Source organism: Lethenteron reissneri, chromosome 9, assembly GCF_015708825.2.
Source record: "Lethenteron reissneri isolate LAM-NWPU_2019-01 chromosome 9, ASM1570882v1, whole genome shotgun sequence".
Classification (NCBI taxonomy): Eukaryota; Metazoa; Chordata; class Hyperoartia; order Petromyzontiformes; family Petromyzontidae; genus Lethenteron; species Lethenteron reissneri.
This window is the reverse complement of record NC_083787.1, coordinates 5,801,161-5,820,429: the sequence shown is the minus strand read 5'-3', so window position 1 is coordinate 5,820,429 and position 19,269 is coordinate 5,801,161. Positions and strand designations below refer to the sequence as shown.

Genomic DNA, 19,269 nt, shown 5'->3' with positions numbered 1-19,269 from the left:
TGAAAGCCCTCCCCAGGCCGTGTGGGTGTTTGAACGTAGTCCACCCTGCTGGGTCAGCGTGGGTGGGTGAAGGGATTCAGAGATATCACTCACCACTGATGTTAGCCTTGGCCGGTAATCAAACTTAGGTTGGCAGGTTCATAGCTCAGTTCGTGAATCACTGTGACATTATAGCACTGTCTTTGAAATAAAATTAATATAACCCAACATGAATGCACTCTGTTAGAGCAACATTTTTTTTCCAAAAGCAATTTCTCTCTATTTCTACCTATTTATTTTGTATTGCTACACAGTATACTACACAGTATACAGTATACTGTGCATACTACACAGTATACTACACAGTATACTGTGTATTATATGTTTTATGTTTGTATGCTGTATATTTTGCATCCAATATCTCACGAGAAGAAGTGGCTCAGTTCTCAGTAGCTTCTCACCTGGTTGTAAGCAGAGAAGTAAGGGTAATATAACTACATATACTTTGTTTTCCATCCACATATTATCGTCTACATAAAACGTATAACACATTTATCAATAACACTGCCTTGAAATATATAATAGGCAACGTTTCAGGAAATGGCCCTTTTTGAGAGCACATACAACAACGTAAAAAACTAATATCTATTGCAGCAATATTCACCACCCGTTTCAGCGTGATTGAGTATGCCCGACACCACAGTTTTACGAACATTTTTCCCTTATGAAGTTGGATAACCTATTTCTCTGCAATAAAAAAAAATAACGATTACAGTCCGAATTCGTCGACATTATTCTCAAATAAAACAAACACTAGTGGTTAAGCCATTTCCCACATGCTGTATTAAAATTGTCTGAAAAGTACGTCTGCAGCCGTGCAACTGTCCACAGATCACGCCTATATCCAGATCACCCTCCGTGCGCTCCCAGGTCCACATAAACTAAGCAGGGGTTGGGAGTGCACGGGAAAGTGTCTCGCAAATGCCACGCGTTGTCGGCCTGCAAGTGATAGGTAGCCAGGAGATGGTAAAAGGTAGCCAGCAGATGTACAGCAAATGGATGGTTCAGTCCATGAGAAGCTTGGTTACATCGCGTATGAACGTGTTTGCTATTGCTAATCTGATTTCTTCCCACGCCACTCAATGCAGAGCCCTCCTGCAGATGAGTCTTGAGACTCATTGAGACTTTTCTGGATAGAGGGCATTTCCGTTGACATTGCTATTAATATTGCTGTGAAGGCCGATTGCCTGAAACGTCACCTATTATAGGGTTTTTTTTTCTCTTTAGGGCAGTGCGATTGTGGAATGTTTAGATTTTGTTTTTGCCAAGGCAGTATCACAACTTTAGGGGTCATTTGCCAATTTTTTTGGGGGGGGGGATTTAATGAAATATTTCACATGGATAATCTGTTGAAATGGAATACCTCGTTTGCAAGAGTGACCCAGACCAGCATGTCCTGAATAAAACAGTTGCATTGCGTACGAACATATTATTGCTCCTCGTAAACATTTTCTTTTTTAACAACCTAAAAGTCCTGGATAAATCTGCAGTGACTGTTGTAGAGGATGATGGCATTAACAGACTAAGGTATGTAATAAACACACCGCCTATACGCATATGCAAAAACCATCAACAATTCCTGAACAACAGCATTGCCTTCAATCTCCATAAAATAAATAGATTTTTTATCAAGTGGCAACAGCAGCACAAACTTGCAGGACCGGTGTTTGTCGTCACTATAACTCATACCTACCAACCCATATGATTTACTCCGTATTTTTGTGCAGGGAAATTTAATTTTCAGGTCCATATGATGTACAGCCGTTTCAATACGGGCAAAACAATGTTTTGTCTTTTTTTTGGTGTTTCTCCCTTGTGATGGGACATTGTAGGATGGACGTTGAGATTTATAACGGCACGGGGTGACCAATACTGTCTGAATTGTTCTGTGATAAGGTAGGCACTGATAAGGGGTTGACAGGTATGATAACTTAATTATCAACTCAGTATCATCACCAATGCTCACCGATGCTAAATCTTCCCTTTGCAAACCCATATATGTGGAGTCCCCACTTTTTTTTATAATATGGGGCCCATTTAACTCGGCCAATGCCAAAGATAATGGACATCTATAAATGACGTGAAGACCATAGTTGTCAACCCATACAGTTTACCCCGTATTCTTATACAGGGAAATTGAGTTTTCAGGTCCATATGGCGTCCAGCCGTTTCAATACGGGCAAAAACATGTGTTTGTCTATTTCATTGTGTTTCTCCCTTGTGATGGCACTTTGTAGGATGAACGTTGAGATTTTATAAGGGCACGGGGGTGACCAATAAGGTCTGTAATAATGTAGGCAATGATAAGGGGTTGACATTAATAACGTAATAAGAGCGTTAATAAAAGTAGTATTAATATTCTGTTGTGATGGGTGGGGGGGGGTAATGTTTTTTTAAATATCGTAAGTTATAGATATTTAACGAGAGTTTGGGGGGCATATGTATTTGCCTATCTTTGATAAACTTCGCTTTTATTTTTTAACCCGTTCGGCCACTCCCTTAAATAAGAAAAAATAAACGACACGGGCCGTGACGTCACCTCCCCCGCTGTTTGTCCCAAAAAATCCCTCCCACCCCCACCCCCCACGAGCGGCGATGTCCTTATATGGTCAACATCCGCCTCCCACACTGAGAGCGAGAGAGGTGGAGGAGGGCTCGTCCAATAGGAGCCGCCGAGTAGGGGTGTCGAGGGGTGGGCGGTTTGAATGGGAAGGGCCAGGGCGGTGTTGTCGTGCCCACGCCCCGGACACGCGCCAACTCGGCCACCCCCCCCCCACCCCACTCCTCAGCACGAGTTGGTATCGTCCGCGTTATGAATGGGGAAACTTTTAGCGTTGAGAGCGCGCGGTTGTTGCGGGGGGTGGGGGCAGCCGCTCCGGACTGCACTCGCGCGGCGTGAATTTAACCAATTAAGCAATTAACAGCGTCGGTTGTTGCTGTTTTGGTTAGCTGCGGTGGTGGTAGTTGTGCTTGGTGGTGGTGGTGGTAGCGGAGAAGAGGCAGTGGAGACGAGGAGGAGGAGGTGGAGGAGGGCTTGCGCTTGGGTGTCAAGATGCCGCGCGTGGTTCCCGATCAGCGGAGCAAGTTCGACAACGAGGAGTTCTTCAGGAAGCTGAGCCGCGAGTGCGAGGTGGGGGGCACGGGGACACGCGGGGGGCCACTGGCGGGGACTGCCGAGACACGGGGACACTTGGGGGGCACGGGGACACGCGGGGGGGGGGGGGCACTGGCGGGGACTGCCGAGACACGGGGACACTTGGGGGGCACGGGGGCACGCGGGGGGGGGGGGGCACTGGCGGGGACTGCCGAGACACGGGGACACTGGGGGTACAGGGAGACAGGGGGTAGAGGAGAGACTGGGGGGTACAGGGAGACGGGGGGTAGAGGAGAGACTGGAGGATACAGGGAGACAGGGGGTAGAGGAGAGACACTAGGGGGTACAGGGAGATGGGGGGTAGAGAGACACGGGGGGGGGGGGGTAGAGAGACACTGGGGGTGTACAGGGAGATGGGGGGTAGAGGAGAGACACAGGGGGGTACAGGGATACAGGGGGTAGAGAGACACTGGGGGGGTACAGGGAGACAGGGGGTAGAGAGACACTGGGGGGGGGGGGGCACAGGGAGACAGGGGGTAGAGGAGAGACACTGGGGGGTACGGGGAGACGGGGGGTAGAGAGACACTGGGGGGTACAGGGGGGAAGAGAGACACGGGGGGGGGGTACAGGGGGTAGAGAGACACCAGGGGATGGGGGTACAGAGACACTGGGGGTGTACAGGGAGACAGGGGGTAGTGGAAGGACACGGGGAGACGCGAGGTGCACGGTGACACACAGCCATCAATGGTGATACAGCAACAAGAGACAAGAAGCCGTGGACTTGGGGACGGGGCGAGACACGTGGACAGAGAGAGACACGCCAGGCGGGGTGGACAGAGAGAGACACGCCAGGCGGGGTGGACAGAGAGAGACACGCCAGGCGGGGTGGACAGAGAGAGACACGCCAGGCGGGGTGGACAGAGAGAGACACGCCAGGCGGGGTGGACAGAGAGAGAGACACAGACGTGGAGACACCACGGGGAGACACACGGCGGAGTAGGGAGACAGAGGCACTGGGAGAGAGACAGGACGAGAGGGGGATGGATGATGATGGACTGTCACAGGAACGCATGGAGACCGGAGGCATATGGACAAACAAGGACGCTGAAGGGGTGATAGAGATGGGGGACGGAGAGACACAGACAGCGAGACACACAGTGGCACAAACAGAGACACATTGACACAGAGACAAATTGACACAGAGACACACAGTGACACAGAGACAAAGAGAGAGACAGTGACACAAACAGTGAGACACGGTGACACAAACACAGACACAGTGGCACAAACAGAGACACAGTGACACAAACAGAGACACGGTGACACAAACAGACACAGTGACACATACAGTGACACAAACACAGACACAGTGACACATACAGCGAGACACAGTGACACACAGAGACACGGTGACACAAACACAGTGACACAAACAGAGACACAGTGACACAGAGACACGGTGACACAAACACAGACACAGTGACACAGACGGACAGCTGTTGTCAGCAGTTGTCCGTCTCCGCTGGCTTAGACGGACGGAGTTTTGTGGCCGTGAGCGGGAATCGAACTCGGGTCGATGAGTTCGGTAGCGCAGCGCGCTAACCGCAGCGCCACCGCTCCTCACGGGAAGAGCACGTGGACGAACACGTGGACGACCATCACGACCACGTGGACAGATGTCCACATGGACAGATGTCCACATCGCTACGGCTACACGCGTGCACTGGTGCTGGGTAGCGGGAACTCGCCCCACTTGCAGAGAGGGCAGCGGTTGCGTTGTGGTTAAATTCTGCGTTCGGTTAACTTTGAGTTTGCTTGGGGTTAGTGCGGTGGTTGCCGCACTTGGGGTTAATTGTGTTGGCAGCTGATCGTGGGGCATTCATTCAACGCGGTGTGGTGGTTTATGTTGGTATCGTGGTGTGGTTCCGTGGTTGTAGCGGTCAGCTACGAACCCGGTGGCCAGAGTTCGATTCTCGCGCACGGTCACCAAACACCCAGTGGCGATTGTCTGAAACGGTCCTGGGCCCGCTCCCTCTTAGGTCGACTCAGCCTCAAATGAGTACCCGGTGCGGTGTGTAAATATCACCACTCGGCAGCCAACCCCCTCGTGTGCCATAACAACACTTGCCCCAACAGTCTGTTGCAGGATGTACACGCGGGATCTTTGCGTTTGTGGTGAACTTTAGGTGTGGTTGAGTTCAAATGTGTGGTCTGTGTGGTTGAGGATTCGGTTTCAATGAGGGGTCCACTTAGTTTGGTGCGTTTGGACACGGCAGACGTCTGACTTTGCACTTTAAATACATACTTTATATGTACTATCAAGCCATGTAAACACACGTGTAATTCAAACACGCGTCTCGAAGTTCAGGGCTTTTGTTTACACAACATCGCCCGTATTTTAAACAGATGAGATGGCGAACGCACAACCCACATCCCATGTATATATCTCTCTCTCATCCTCGTGAAAGTTCAACTCTCGAAGAGCAAGTCATTTGCAGAACAATTGTCATCACATGTATCGTAAATATATTGTTATTTACTTAATAATACGTAGTCATAAGGGGAAAGCATCCTTTTTTACCGAATGCAAAATATTGTAGTCTTACATTTACATTATGTAACATTTGTTTTTTCATCCCCTTTATTACTACGTTAAAGTATTATCTTATTATCCATTAATTGCAACACGTGTAACACAACATGATAGACGTTCAATTTCCTCTTTAATCGTGTGAAATTGCCTCGTAGATTTGGAACAGAAAACGTCAACATTTAAACCATTGGTTTCGGAATAGACAAATGTGTACATGTATCTGCGCATGTGTATTATTACAAGGTAGACTTTACCACTACATATGAAAATACATCGACAGATCCACATCTAAAAAACTTAACGGCTGAGCGATTTGCCAAATCCGTGGTGATGAAGACTTTGGCAGTTTTTGTTGCCAAAAATGTTACAACAAAAATGACAACACAAATTGAGGCCCATCCTGTTACAGCGAATGTTGTATGCTATCCCACTTATAGGCTGTTAGTATTATTTTAAAATCTTAGAATTTTTACAGTATTTTACTTACCTGTATTATAACTGGAGTGGCCTAGCAGTAGTTGGAACACGACACTATGAACATGATGAAATGAATGATGTGGCAAGTGATACCTGAATCAGTCCTCTGCGCCTGCTTCACCAACCTGTACTGACCAACATGGTGAAGTATGGTCAAACAATCCTCACATTTGTCATGCCGCGGGGTGGCCCTCATGCACCAGCGGTGGATTGATAAAAGACGTGTACATCGCAATAATTGTGTATTATATTTCCAGTATATTTATGTAAAGTGTGGAATGCGTTAAAAACATATCAATTCAAATAAATACATAAACACACGTATGCACCAAAATACGCAACTTCATTTAGCATGTTTTTGACACTACATGTTGTGCTTTATCCTAGTAAGTACTGCCACAATTAGCTACTTTAAAATCTCACATCATTAGGGGTCGATCACTCCGATTGAAGCGTTTGCGGTAGAGGCAACCGCGTTGCCAGGCGCTCGCTTGACTGCGCAAAGGGCTCATGCGAGCGATCCTCATGGCTTGTGTTTGTACGTCTGTGCATGTGCGTCTCGGCCGCAGGTCAAGTACACCGGTTACCGGGACCGGCCCCTGGAGGAGCGGCAGATGCGCTTCCAGAGTGCGTGCCGAGAGGGTCGCTCAGACCTGGTGAGTGTCGAGCGAGCGAGCGAGCGGGCACGCGGGCGCACGCGAAGACAACGGCTCCCTCCCGGTGTGGCCTCTGCACCGTTGAGGCAATTGCTGTTCGCTTGTGGTGCAGCAATGGAGCAAGCGTTTTGGTCTTGATGTGTGGGCGGTAGTGTACAACTACGTAGTAACACAAACGTAACACATTCGTCAACACTTCCCATATGAGGAAAAAAAAATATATAGGTGATACTCTCTGGTTCTTTCGGTAAAGTCACGTAGATAGAAAAAAAAAAGAACACGACGTATTGGTCAACACAAGCGTCCGTCATCAAATCTTCAAATCAAGATGTATAGGTGATGTTGAAGGCTATAACCCATCTTCATAGCAAAACTCCCATTCGCATGGTTGGCTACGTACGGCGCGAGAGAAGTTCAACGTACATACATACAAACTGTTTCCTGCAGGTGTGTTGTTAGAAAATGTGTTGCAGGAGAGGCGATGTTGTGGTTATCGCACTGTGCTGCAAACCCGGCATCCTGTGTTAGATTCCGTGCCACAGCCAACATCAGTGGAGGATTTAACAGAACCAGTCCTGGGCCTTTCCATAAGTTGGCAGTCTTCAGTAATTACTTGGTGTATTACTGAGAAGACAAAGGCGGCCAGGCATGGTTCTGACAACACCAACCTCTTATACACTGTGCCGGTCTTCGTAGGCGCTTTCTAACGTGCACGCATACATGCAAATGCATGCACAAAACACACACACCCTTTGGAACACGGTTCCCACATTATCTGTGTTGACTGTTTAGGTCCGTGCAACAAATTCTGCGCAGATGTCTTCAAGAATGCATTGCTGTACTACCATCTTCTAGCCACCTCTCAAATCTTGCCTACAACATTCGGTTTTCCAAAAATTCTCACTTCCATGCCCCAATTTGCTTAGCTTCTGAGATCTGATATGAGATCGGGCATTTTCATGGTGACTTGGTCGTAGAATTCCCAGGCCTACGTTCAAGACACCAGTTGTCAATATTATTCAAGGTCAGGAATTTCAGCCAAGTCGTATTAATTGTAGAGCAGTGTTATAACCACTTTGTCACCACTCCGCAACACGCGCGTGCAGACACGCGCACACACGTGCGCACACGCATGCTTCTGGGCCTCGGGGTAGTCAGGCACTCGCGGACGCGTACACTCTCCTTCCTGCTTCAAACCTTTATCCCACCCTGCAGGCATTGCACATGCTCTGCCCTTACCACAACAAGGATCCTACTTTTAGCATGAAAGCGGAAAGTTTATAACTACGAGGATGAAGAACCCACAAAAAAAATGTGGGCCTCTGTTTTATCACGGTAACAGAGTATTTGTCTGTGTTATTAGATCTGCGTTCGTACGGTAGATGCAGGCACACGTATTTGAAGAGTAAATAAAAGGAAAGGTTGGGGTTTTTTTTCTAACTAAAAATACAAAGAATTGTATTTTATTATGTTTTATTATTATTTTATTATTTCCCTTCTACGTGACTTTACCGAAAGAACCAAGAAGAAACAGAAAGCCGTTTAGGGTTTAAAAAAAAACATTTTGACAACCAATGTGGTCACGTGGCTCGGATGAAAAAAAATCTAATGATCATAATTTGTGGGCAAATTAATCACATTCTGTGAAGTCACTTTCTCCAACATAAACAACTTCCTTGTAACCAAGAATTACTCCATGTAGTTAAAAAAGTCCTCCACTGACAAAACAATTCTGAATGCATATTAAATAAAAACAAGTCGCGTTTAAATTATACATCCTTATAAAACACGTAGTTTTATTGTATACTGTATATGCTTTATAAATTGACATTTGAAGTGCAAAATATTTGAATTTCAGTTTAGGCTTCAATAGCACTCTTTGTTTTAAGAGCAAATATGTTTTCTTCACGAGTCATTATTGATTACGTACTTGGCGAAATGTATTTACTATTATGGCCTTTCGGTGTTTTGAGAACTGTGATGTTACGAAGCATTGTTTATAATCCAGCATTGCTGTTGAAAACACGAGCTCACGGCTAAATAAAACGACTGTACTACAACCATCAGGAATGTTGTGAATCGCACATGGGCAAGGAGTAGTGGAAACACACGGCAATTAAAATAATGATGTAGAACAATGCGAAGTTTGGAAATATATTTTGCCCAATTAGCCTTCTCCAGGCCAAGGTCAAACGGTTACCAGCGATGCTATTTAACGTGCGTGTGTCATGCCTCCTGTTTGGAGCCGGTGGAGCCCATGCCACCTGTGTGATGACGCATGGTCCTCTGATCCCCACAAAGTCCCTCTTGTGCACCTGGCAACAAATATTTTGAAATCCGCAAACGTGTTGGTAAATCAACACTTTAATATGATCGCTCGAGCCACTCGCATGTTTGTTACATTCAAAAGAATCGGCCCAAATGTATCACCAAGTTGAGGTCCCAATTTGGCAAAAAGCACGCTCCACAGCAGTTTTTGTGCAGCTCTCTTACCGATAATTGCGCGGTCCGGAGGTTTTTGCTCTTAACCTTTGCGGTGCTTGGCAAACACCGGCATTTGCTGTTCGGCATAAAGCAGCACTCGGTCCATAGCATTTCGTCTGCCGCTCTTTCTCTCTCGGTGGCATCCGTTTGGTGGCTTTCAAGTTCATTAGGGCCTCGCGTTTCGTCCCGTAATTATTTCCATTCGCCCGTTAGGAGCACGCTCGAAGCGGCGTGCCCGCTTGCATTCGCATTATTTATAGAAACCGTAAACGCTCTCTGGCAGCCCTTCTGTCATTTAAAAAGGAGACATGTGCTCGGTTCGCCGGGTCGTGCGGTTAACTTTATACGAGGTCCTCCGCCACATGGAGCAGCGTCATGACCGGTCTGCGTCAGTCGTGTGCGTTTTGTGAGGGGTTTAGAGCACGATTTTTCCCGGCTTCCTGAAACGTCTTCAGTTCGCCCGGGACTTGATATCAGAGGTTTAAAAAAATATATTTACTATAAAATTGTTTTGGTTTTTAATGGTACCGTAGCCTGCTTTGATGAGAACAGCCGCTAAAACACGTCGTCCTGTTTTCGGGTCTTCAGGATGGAGTATATGGTGTGTTATGTTCTATGCTTCGCTGTATTTGAACAACATTAATTCGACAACAAATACTGGAGTCGTGGTTCCTAAGTCTTCTCGACTTGCAGACCACTATATACCCTTGAAACATTTTCACAGAACCAACTTGCAATAAAACAGATAGGTGTTTTGTGAAAGCGAATAAATTGTACCCCGAGGTCTTGCTTGTGGCCCACCAGAGGTCTGCGGATGACAATTTGTAAGCCACCGTTGTACAGTTGCAGCATTTTAAAAATAAACAGAGAAATAGGATTTGGTAGAATTAAGAAACAGCGATTTATTCACTTTGTGATTGGCCTCACATTTTGAAATGAAACGAGCATCCATTACGTAGCGCTGCTACGCATCCACATGTGCGCTTTTTACCATCTATGACATTCTTACCCATTGTGGACCAATGAGAAAAGAGCTTTTGTATGCATGCCCGGTACCCTATGCTTCACGAGAATTCTACAATGAAGTTGCATGTTTCTGACACGCCGAAACTATTCTTCCTTGTTCCTATATTTTCGTCACTTCTCCGACATCCTACTTGTTATACTGTAGTGCATTTTTGCGGTGTTTTCGATGGGTTTTGAATGTTGAGTACGCACATTAACGGGAAGTCTAAACGGCTGGGGTACGCGACGTAACATTTGTAGCTTGCATAGCTTTTCACTCCCCCCCCCCCCCCACAATCCTTTTTCTGTAGTATTTGTAGTATTATATGGGCAAGTGCAGCGCGAGGAGTTGCGATAGCCTACTTGTGACTGCGAGGTTTAGGGTCCGTGTGTGGAACGATGTGGTTGGTGTCTTCTCTCTCTCGAGTGTTTGGTCACTGGCTTGCCGTGTTTAATGAGCGATAGGGATGGAAAGTAAGAGAGCAGCAATTATCTATAGAAGTGCCCCCAATAACCTCCACTCCCGCACTGATTGCTGCTGTTTATGACACCAATAACGGGCTTCTGGTATCTTGGTGTTTCTCCCACGACTTTGTGAGCGAGAAAAACAACGTTCAAAGGAGCGGTTTCAGATTTGCAGTGGAAAAGATGAACGCTTATTGCAGCTGGGCAGAACGGGCTGGGCCCATTAAACAATCAGGCGTGCCCTCGTTCACAAAAGGTCATCGTTAATTTCGCAATTTGGAGTCTTTCTCGGCAGAGATTAACGGTTTGAATTGTAGGTGATGCGTGGAAATCAAGACGGAGTTTTGAGGGCGACATGAGTTCACACAGACTCATTACTGTTTTTCAATATTCAACACGAACATCGCTAAACGTTTTTCTTGTGCACAAACGTCTACTGCTGTTAGATGTAACACATGCCACGTACATTATTGATATGCGTTTATGTAAATAGAAATTCTACAATATCGTATATTAGGGCTGTATTAGTCCAATACAGCATATTAGCCCTATAATAACGTATTGATTCAAATATATATTAATATTTTTTTGCATTTACAATACATGCATCAAATGTTGCATGTGTAGTGACTGTTCTTGTCGAAGAACCACGTCTCTAGCCACGCGGTTCGGGACCCAGCTTGTGGTCCGGGATCCAGCTCGTGGTCCCGGCCGGGATAGCGAACCGTGTCTAGTTCTGCCCGTAGCGTGGCGAGATGGGCATTCTAGACCCGAGCGTAGGTTGTGTTCTGTTGGCGCTGTTGCGTTAAATAAATATTGTTGCTCCCAAGTTAGCGTCTGCGACTCGGTTGGACTCGCTACATGCAACAAGTTAATTTTCTCCGATTCGCATGTTTTGTTTTTAATGAATGATGTGACTTCTGCAGCCACTTGAGGTGCTTAAAATGCACCGCGACATTTACTAACAAAAGTAATAATAACAATCCATTGTTGAATGGAATCAGATCGCCTGGGTGGCGATTTATATCCGAATCGGAATATGTATTTGGTTTGGAGAAATCCGATGAGCGATAAAGCTCGCTTTCACAGATGTCCAGTCGGGGCGGGTCAGAACGTTGCAACAACAAACAGTACAAAAGCACGATGCAAAGTATAGGGAACGTAAGAAAATCACGAGTAAAACATACAAATGAAATAACTACTTTTATTTGAACAGGTAAAGCCCACTGAGCTATTAGATTATTTTTCAGAAGCGACCTGGCCACAAACGATAGCTCAACAAAGTGGCTCGTCACGTGGAGATTTAGAGCAGCCAAATAATCGAAATAATCGACACGGTGTATACATGTGCATGCACAGTGTGTACACGGGTTTCTGAAGGGTGGACATGAATACAAACTGCGAACTGAACTGCGTGGTCCTTATCCAGCAGTGGATTGACAAAGGGCTGTACATGTATAACTTAATTCACAAGTCGTTTATTTTACCACGGTGTACCGCTATTCAAATTCTTTGCACCAGTATATATGTAGTAAAAGTATGTATATATGTAGCGGTTGCATGTAGACAACATTAACAAGAAGATGTCCAAAATACAAAAAAAATATTGTACAGTTACGGGGAAAAGTTGTTCACAGATGCTCATTATTGAAGTTGCATTGAAGATGGGTTTTTTTTGTAAATATGCATTGCGTGCATACGAGTGGGAGTAGCTTAAAAAAAGTGAACCACAACATCTGGATCACAGCGGATTTGTCAGCTGAATTCCCTTTGAATTGAGTGACTGTATGGGCACACTGAGTCACTGGTGTTCTGAGCATTGACTCCCTGCGAGACACGAACTTTTAAATATGACTCTTGTTGTTGCTTTTACTGTCGGTGGACTTCACCAGGCTACACTATGAGACCTCCTTTACCAGTGGCAAAATATAATAGGTTTTTACCCTTTCAACTGGTACAAAACTGACACCTTTATACAAGGGATCATGTTTGCAATCACCACAACACAAGCAGTCAAAATGCAAACAAAAATTAACAACTCTGATAATGATATGCACTGTCCTTGAAGTTGATTGGTCCACACCCGAGACAGCTTTTCTTAGAGCCTTTTGGCGTCATCTGGTCCAACACCAATGGAGACTAGGCTCTAAGAAAAGTTGTCTCGGGTGTGGACCAATCAACTTCAAGAACAGTGCATACATTATATCAGAGTTGTTTATTTTTGTTTGCATTTTGACTGCTTGTGTTGTGGTTATTGCAAACATGATCCCTTGTATAAAGGTGTCAGTTTTGTACCAGTTGAAAGGGTAAAAACCTATTACTACTTCACCAGGCTACTTAACTTTTTAAAATGTAAAATATGTGTTAGTGAGGTACGTTAAATATATATTTTTTAATATAAAGACGGTAATTTAAGGCAGATGCGATTAATTACATGTATACACGTGCTTCTTCAGCAGCATTCACGTGGCACGTTGTGCTTCTTGCGGCAGTTTGGCCTCACAGATTCTCCCGCCAGCTCAACAAGAAGGGATTTGGTCTCTGGCAAGCATTCACGATGGGTCGATTTAACAATTGCCTACAGATTAACAACTGTGGATAATTTCACTGGTCAACACACTTTTTCTGGCATAAGGTATTTCAACGGGTTTAAGGTAAGTTTTGGGTGCTGATTCCAAATCTGGCATCAGTTTTTGTCTATCACATCAGGTTTTTGAGATGTCAAATATTGCATTTTCAATAAAAACTGCAGAAGAAAAATATTAAATAAATGTGGATATCTACATAAAATTATATTATAAACACACTATCCTAAAATTACAGCACCATATTTTAACACTAAAGCAGTCACTGACTCACAACAACTTGCAATCATAAGTGACAGAGTTAATTTCGGGTAAAATCAATGAAAATGGGGTATACCGATAGCATAAAATGAGATGTGATAGAGCAAATCTGAGATCAGATTTGGAATCAGCACCCTGAAATTAGTCTATAACAGCTGCAAAAGTCCAGGCCAGAAAAAATAGTTTTTTTTGTTGACCAGTGTAATCATCTGACACACAACGGTCACATATCACACACATTGTCAAGGGGTGTACTAAGCTGTCTTGTGTTAGAAGGCGTGTTTGTTTGTTAATATTTAGTGGAATGATTAGGTAATTCATGAAAAGCATTCCTGTACTCAAAATGTGATTTATCTCAATTGTGTACGAGGCAGAGTGGTAGCAGTAAGAATTAGAGTTAGGGTAAATTTTTCTTACCAAAAAATTATCTCCACCCGCAGGGAGCTAGAGTTCGTACAGATCACCCATCAAATGTTGGGCAAAGAAGAATCCGCTGTAAGTGTACGTAATGCGGCAACTGAGCGAGGAAAGGTGGTGAATATATTTCCAAAGGTCTCCCATTTACCTTGGTGAGAGTTGAGGCAGGCATCGTTAGCGAGCACCCCATGTTATATGTGTACACGTGGACATATTCATGTGTTGTCATTTTTGAAAAAAGTTTTGCTTATCGGTGGGCATATCAAAACAAAACTCTTGCCAACAAACAAACAACCAACCAGCCCCAACAGCAACGTCTCTTGTGCTTCAAAGTCACGGGGCAACTTGCAGAGGCAGTGTAGTGTACGCAGTGGTTAGGTAGCTACTCTCGAACACTAAATCCAACTACATTGCCGCACCGGTAATCCATCGGGTAATCCAGAGACAAATCTGTTACGCTGCTCTGACGAGTCATGTGATTGGTCATCGTTTCAAACGTGAGGTTAAATGGAACCTGCAACATTGTTACATTTTGAATGACAGCTAGGGATGTAACCAACGTCTCGCTATTAAAATCAAATCTGAATCTCACGATGATACCTTGAATCATGTATGCCAAGAAGTGATTATATAAAATTGATGCAAATTATATGCAAGAAATATGCTAATAGTACATTTAGGCAGATGGTGCAAACAAAACTGGTCAAAGAAAACTAACCAAATTGAGAAACGCTGCAAAAATTTGATAAAAAAGGATAGATTCTTGAATGGATTCGCAACCGAAAATTGTGACAATTTATATGCACCATGGGGGCGAATTATTACATGCCTAATTACAAGGGCTGTACACCATGGGCACCCTTGCAAACGAGATGTTCCATCTCCAAGGGATTGTCCAAATAATTGTTTCTTTAACAATAAATAAACTAAATTATACCCATCAGGTGTTGAACAAAGACGTATTTCTCCCTAAGCCAGACTCACGCCCATGGCTTCCCCCGTTTAACGGTGCCACCAATTATTCGCAAACGTAATTACGATTGTCTTGTAATTGTTTGCCCAGATATACATATACAAAGATCCCCCGTATACCCTTAACAGAGTGTTGGGGCAGTTGTTCTTAGCGTGCACCTATGAAGGCAGGAACGGCACATGAGGGGGTGGGTGGCCAACACCACGCCCGGCCGCCTTTCTCTCCCCAGTGGTGATGTTTACACATCACACCAGGTACTCATTTTAGGCTGAGTCAACTTAAGGGAGACCCATGGCCGGTTCAAATAATCGTCACTGGTGTTGGACGCGAGCGGAAATCGAACTCGGGTGGCCAGGTTCGTAGCGCAGCGCGCTAACCGGTACTCGAACGCTCCCCGCAGATATCCAAATTTATATATACACACATACACACACACGTGTGTAAGGTTTGTTCGTTTTTTTTTCCTTCCCCCCCCCCACCTTCCAGGCGTTTGTCGCCACGGGCACGAACCTGTCGCTGCAGTTCCTGCCACCCACCTTCCACACGGAGGGACAGCGGCCGGCGCCCACGCGCGATTACGTGGACTTTGAGAGGGAGCAAGGAAAGGTGATTAACGCGCGCGCACACGCCCGCGACGACACGCTCGCGCACAGGATGCACGGAGACTCTCCCCCCACCCGCCCCCACCGGGAGCTGCCTCCGTTTGACCACTGCCTAAAGCTGATGTGGGAGATATCTACCCTCGAGCAATCGGGGATCGTTGACGGGCTCGAGCAGGACTTGGCTTGGATATAGGAGGACTCCCCCATCATTGACTTGTTCTTGATTAGGCCCTCTCTCATCTACGTACGTATGTACGGTGAACTTCGTTCACACCGTACGTAACAAACCGTGCTAATTGGATTAGGGTGGGGGGGAGGACAACATACTAAACACAAAAAGGAGTTCTAAAGAAATTCGTTTTCAATCTAGAATATTTAAAATTGCATAGCTCCGGTGACTTTCCTTATATCGGAAGGAAGAGCGTTCCAGGCGGCTGCAGAAGCGCATCTGAAAGCGCCACGCGATGCAGTGACCGTCTTTGTTCGCTGGGTAGCCAAAAGCCGCCACTGTGAGGATGGCCGGAGTTTATGCGACTATGTGACCTTGCCCCACCATTCCACCCCCCCGCCCCACTTTTTTCTACTCTCCTCTTTGTATTCTCCTTACCCCACTCTTTCATTCTTCCTTGCGTCTCTACTCATACTTATTTTCCGTAGATCACTGCCAAGCGCGTTATCAATGTGTGGAGACGTAAACTCCGGTTCTTTTCTCTGTTTGTGCTGTTGTTCGAAAAAAAAAAGAAATTCTAAAACGTGGAGAAAAGCCCAAGTTTATCCGACAATGGAATGCTGGGACAGGTGCTTTTCGCGCAAGTCGATTTGGATGGTAGTGCCAGCATATTTACATTCCTGCATGGCCACTTTTATCTCCCCAGCCGTTGATAGTGACCGTGCCCTGAGCAATGCAATCTTATTAAGCTTGAGGCAACATGTGAAGGGAGCTGTGGGCCAGGATTAGATGCCGGTTGCTTGCAGCATGCACGAGCACGAATTAAACGCGCGCGCTGATTTTGTTTCTTAGCGCTGCTGTGCGTTCAAACCACTAAACCGGCACGCCCCCTCTATGTAAACAGACCCACACATGCCGTGGTTACAGGAATGTACCGTGCACACCGTTTGCGCAAGGGGCAATTAAATCGTCAGTTTAATTGCTTGTGTTGTCTTGAACACCGATATACGTCAATGGTGATTCGGTTGGGTGAGAATGTGCAGCCGAGGGCTGAGAAAATCCTCAATCTCTCCTCGGTGCCATCGAGAGTATTAGCAGGGTGATACATTTATAGATACATCACCATAATTATATGGGGAAATTATAGAATAAACACTTTTTTTTAAAAGCTTCAACGTCTCTCACCAACCTCAGTACTCTTATCAAAATATGTAAACACTCTCCTCTGTAAGATATGGAGCCAGCCCTTTCACAATATTGTTCATTAAATTATCCGATGAGAAGAAAGTGTAGCACATTGATCATTATTATAAATCAGTGGGGTATCCATAATTGGGTCACCCCGTTTCCAGCTAAACGTCTCTCGGTTCAATCGAGACACAAGAGAGAGACACCCACACACGGCACACACTTAGAGCTGATTAACAACGTGAACAAATTGCTGCAATGAATGCAAAATTATTTTGACATTTCAATGCACTCGCGTTGCACATTCACGGACGGTAAAATGAGACTCTGAAAAAAAAGTGCATTGTTGCATATTCTGGGGAAATTTGGCAAATTTCCACCACACTGTTCCGGGAATTTGAAATGGTTTTCACACAGTCCGCTCAAGACCCTTTGCCATTTGACCTGCTGTATAATGCAACGTCAGCCTTTACCACTTAGCGTCAAAGCCTCTTGCGTGGGTTTTTGAAGCCTTGGGCTCCCACTTGGGCAGTATAAGGACGTCTCATCTGTCGGACGATCGGCCCTTGTGATTAGTCACGTGCTTGCCTGCAAGAAACAACTGTGTGCATTGACACATCTGTGGTTGTTTTTCCTGTTGTCAATACATCCTTCGGCACTGGTGGCTAAATAATTATAACTTAAAAAAAAATGATTTAACGAGTTAAATTGGGAATGGATGCAAGGGTAAATAGTTATTGAGGGAAAGAGTGTTGGTCTAACTGAAGCAATGATGTGTGGTGATTTGGTGGATGTATATGACGTTTCATGGGAAGTGTCTGGTAAGACTATATTGATTATGCTGCCTTCACCCGTGATTTGATGAATCGTCATAGGTGCTTTCAAGGATCAATTATTTTTGTCTCGTTTGGAGGATAGTTTATACCGTCTTACTCAAATGTCCCATCTTGGTTTTTTTTTTCCATGAGCCGAGTGATGTAATTTTCATGAATTGAGAATGATTGATTTTTGCATGCTAAATTCATCCTGTTTTTCCGGGGGATTAATAATAAGATGCAGTCAAAGTGGTGTAAAGACGATGCTATTATTGGTGTCTATCCACGGACGGCCGCGCGGATAACAGGAGTCATGTTGGGATTTACTGGTAGCACACACCTCTGCTGCCTCCCCTGTCACGTGGTGAAGACACAAGATTCACTGCTTGCAGAACTTAATGTTTGATTGTTCAATTACATGTTCTGCTGGCTCGGGACCGCACCATGAAATCTCACGAGCAGGGTCCTAAGCGCCAGTGGAGGGGAACTTTTCCCTTACTGGGGGCCGAATAGGGACCTTCAAACACCTTCCTTTGCCGGGCAACCCCACATGAACAAGCTCGCACCTCCGTATTATCCAGTAATGACGTGAAAAATAATGAGGGCTTTCTACATAACTGAGCAACACGGAGTATTGCCAGGTAACAAAAAATGTTCCTCTCGTATCCGAACAAGGTGGCTATTGCAAGGATGCTTGCAGTGACAAATAAATATTGTTTAATAATAATCATGTCAACTTGTAGCAAGCCGCACAGTGTCCGCTCTATCTCATAGAGAGAGAATGACTTGGCAGGTGTGAGGAGCCACAGACAAGCAGGAAGGCAGCCACGCGACGAGCCGGTCCCAACAATTGCCCAAGGTCTGTGGTCCCTCTGTATATTGAGATGTTGTCGGCCAATGAACGCGTGTTTACACGCGAGAGGAAACCGGGGAGGGAGGCCTCGTGTGGCCACGGGCCGTTTGAAGTGAAGTCACGGGTCTCATTCGTCCCTTGGCCCAAAGGTTCCCCACCCCTTCACTCGTGGTACCTGTACTATTGTAACAACTGTCTGGCCTTGGCCATCGGTTAAATTCGTTGCCGGTCGCATGGACGCTGCCGCTGCTGCTGCTGTTGCTACAGCTGAGTCACGGGTGGCGTGGTGCTGCTTGCGGTGGCGGTGATCGCGGTGCGGAACGGTGGCCGCCGCGCAGTCGTGCTGTGAAGTGGCGGCCGTGCTCGCGAGCGGCGGGAGCTCCAGGCGGGGAGGGGGGGGAGGGGGGGGGAGGGGGGAGAGGGGGGGGCCCCGCTTAGTCACCACCACGGAGCCGTCGTGACCGATCTCGCACGGCGGCGGTCCCAGCTGAAAACCGCCCTCTGAGAACGCGCACGCCACTGATGGAAATAATGCCCGTAGGTACGCACCCGAGTACCGCAATGGTAATAGGGTGATGTTGTGTATTCGGTCG

At 45.9% G+C, this 19,269-nt stretch overlaps 1 protein-coding gene across 2 annotated transcripts in view; it reads left to right on the top strand.

The window, feature by feature from the left end:
- Positions 1-2,855: 2,855 nt before the first annotated feature.
- Positions 2,856-19,269, top strand: part of CBFB (core-binding factor subunit beta) — a 72,938-nt gene continuing 56,524 nt past the window's right edge. The window contains exons 1-3 of one of the 2 annotated variants that reach the window (XM_061548782.1): positions 2,856-3,169; positions 6,773-6,859; positions 15,536-15,655. In XM_061548782.1, the coding sequence (XP_061404766.1) occupies positions 3,092-3,169; positions 6,773-6,859; positions 15,536-15,655 (285 nt within the window). In that variant the 5' untranslated portion in view covers positions 2,856-3,091. The remainder of the gene's footprint in view (positions 3,170-6,772; positions 6,860-15,535; positions 15,656-19,269) is intronic. The other variant, XM_061548781.1, reaches the window with a different exon arrangement.